This window comes from Oreochromis aureus, linkage group 23 (assembly GCF_013358895.1).
Source record: "Oreochromis aureus strain Israel breed Guangdong linkage group 23, ZZ_aureus, whole genome shotgun sequence".
In the NCBI taxonomy this organism is placed as follows: Eukaryota; Metazoa; Chordata; class Actinopteri; order Cichliformes; family Cichlidae; genus Oreochromis; species Oreochromis aureus.
This window is the reverse complement of record NC_052963.1, coordinates 41,045,454-41,048,211: the sequence shown is the minus strand read 5'-3', so window position 1 is coordinate 41,048,211 and position 2,758 is coordinate 41,045,454. Positions and strand designations below refer to the sequence as shown.

At 35.2% G+C, this 2,758-nt stretch overlaps 1 protein-coding gene across 1 annotated transcript; it reads right to left on the bottom strand.

Moving 5' to 3' along the window:
• Window positions 1-717: 717 nt before the first annotated feature.
• On the bottom strand, window positions 718-2,390 carry LOC116327927 (mast cell protease 1A-like). Its single transcript, XM_031749620.2, has 5 exons — window positions 2,234-2,390; window positions 1,973-2,132; window positions 1,631-1,769; window positions 1,236-1,460; window positions 718-1,116 (listed from the first exon to the last, which is right to left on the bottom strand). The coding sequence occupies exons 1-5, from the start codon at window positions 2,289-2,291 to the stop codon at window positions 979-981; spliced, it is 720 nt and encodes a 239-aa protein (XP_031605480.1). The 5' UTR covers window positions 2,292-2,390; the 3' UTR covers window positions 718-978.
• Window positions 2,391-2,758: the final 368 nt, after the last annotated feature.

The following is a 2,758-nucleotide window of genomic DNA, read 5'->3' as shown; positions in this document are numbered from 1 at the left end:
GTTACAAGAACAGTGAAAGGCAGTTTGGCATCTCTCCATGTGTGTGAAGTACACAATAGCGTAAGTATTTACACAATGACAAATTTACATTTACACAAGAAAGATATGTACAAGTTATACATACACCTGCAAACATACACGCACATACATACATATATGTATATATACATATTTGCATCCGTACATGCATACACACACATATTTCCACATACACACTTACATCTATATACATACACATACATGCCATCTAACTAGCAGGTGCATTGAGAGGTGCAGTGTGATCAGTGATATTGCACATTGAGTGGGGTGGGGGGTGCTGTTGGAACTATACTAAATAATGTTATAATAAATACAGTTTAAAGAGGTAGGGGTGTTGTTTGCATTGAAGTATAAACAGAAATACGATTTATAAATAAGGTGTAATGTCCATGAGTGTTGGCAGTGCAGTTATCCTCCAATCAGGGTGGAGGTAGGGCATGTTTGACAGCCTGTGGGTAACATTGTGCTTTTGTGATTCTGTTCCTGTTTGTTTCACTTGTAATGCATGCTTTAGCTTACATGTTTAACATCAAGTGCCTTTACAATGTATTTCCTGATTTTTGTTCATATATCTAGGAAATATATATGTTTACATTGACTTAAAATATGCTGCATAATCATGTAAGATATGTTTTGTTTGCATTGCTATTATGAAAATAAGACATCAAAGAAAAACAGTGAAAGAACAACAGTTTATTGTTTCATTAAATGTTACAAACAAGCATATCGTTATGGGTTCTCTTTGAATCTACTCTAAAAGAAAGGCAAAGCAATAATTAATTATTGCTGTTTTTAAGAACATGAAATGCAGTGTAAGTATATTAGATCACAATGATATCTTGTCTGTTAGGCAGTCTCAGTTCAGTGGAATCAGTCTAAATATTGATATCTCAGTCATCAGATCTCTAAGTGATCTGAGGTTTAAATGTATTATGACTTTCACTTATGTTTTAGTATGCAGTCAATCCAGTCTCTGTATTCAGGTATCATAGTATAACCGCTGGTGTTTTGCTGGTTGCCAGACACCACCCCATACGCCTTTCCACATTCACAGACTAACGGGCCACCAGAGTCTCCCTGGAAGTACAAGCACAGTATGTAGTTATTGTGATCATAAGTGAACAATGAGCTAATTATCAATGCTGATCAAACAGTTTCTTTTTTCATTCTTGTTACAAGATGCAAAATCTACTTACTTTGCCTGGTCCAGTTCTACCTTTAGAGCAGTACTTTTTTTCCTTAGCACAAAACTCAATGTCAGTCAGGTTCACATTGACTTCTCGGAGTACGTCAGATGCTGTACCATTCTCTGTGTTTCCCCAACCAAGGACTGCACATGATTTTGGGACAGAGCCAGTATCATCACGGCCTGCGAGAGCAATAGATGTCACATTCTCGTTGAACTTAACCTTGGGATGCAACTTCAAGAAAACGAGAGATAAGAAAATTTTAGTATCAATATATACAGTATATATACTAACAGCTGTTTGTTGATGACTGAGCATTTCCTAATATAATAAATGAAAGTTGATTATGGCTCAAATTAATAATAATCTTTTTGTTAAATACAATTATTTTGGTCTTTATTTACCTTAAGAAGCATTATGTCATTCATTAAACAAGTTTTGTCATAGCCTTCGTGTGGAAAAGCATTTGTCTCATTAACAGTCACAGTCTGTACTTTATTGCGATCTTTGTAATCATGAAGTCCCAGAAAGACTTTGTACGATCTGCAAAAATAGGGGAAAAACATTTTGAAACAATAAAGATAATAATTTTTAGTATTGACAAAAGAAAAGATAAATACTTCATGAAACCTATATCGCAGTCAAAGGTTATGGCTTGAAGTTGTGTAACTTTAGCATTATTGTGATAACAAAATTTACTTGGCCACATAATTCATTTTAGATAAACATGAGTGGGTAAAACTCACCTGGCTTCGCAGTGGGCAGCAGTCATCACAAAATGCTCATTTACAAGGAAGCCATCACAGTATGCTTTAATACCATTTGACTTTTTCAGCTCCAAAATCACCATGTACGGCCTGCTATGTGGTGCAACCTCATGGCCACCCACAATTTCTCCTGTATGAACTGGAGACAAAAAGGTTTTCATATTCTATGCATCAAAATCTTAACTTCATGGACTCCGTTCTGACTTTGTATAAAAGTTTGCGCTATGAAAAGAGCCTTACCTTGATCATGAAGAGTCAGCACGAGTATCAGTGCTGTCAGTTTACAGTGGGTAAACATGGTGAGATCAAAGTCAAGGTGAGTTACTGAAGAGCAATGGGGCACTTCACTGACACCTCAGTCTTTAAATGCTTCCTTGTAGTAAAGGAGGAAGTGTTTGTGTTTTTGTACATGCAAATGATGAGGTGTCAAACCACATTTATAAAGAGATCATCTCCAACACGTCCAGAAGCTGAAAAAATGTAGCTTATTAAATGTAGCTCATTAATCTTAGTTGGAGTCTTTAAGAGACAGGCTTTGCTATAAATTGGTCCAAGATTCAAGTATATGACTTGATAGAGTTAACTCACAGTACGAACTCTATGAACAATGTTAAAGAAAGAAAAAATTTTATAACATTTTGAATTTATAGCAAGAATGTTAAAACCATGGGGTAAAATGTTTTTTGGGGTTCATGATGAAAAAGAAATTTAAAAGAAAATTAAGAAGCTGATTAACTTAATATACTTTAAGAGTGACAACAGTGT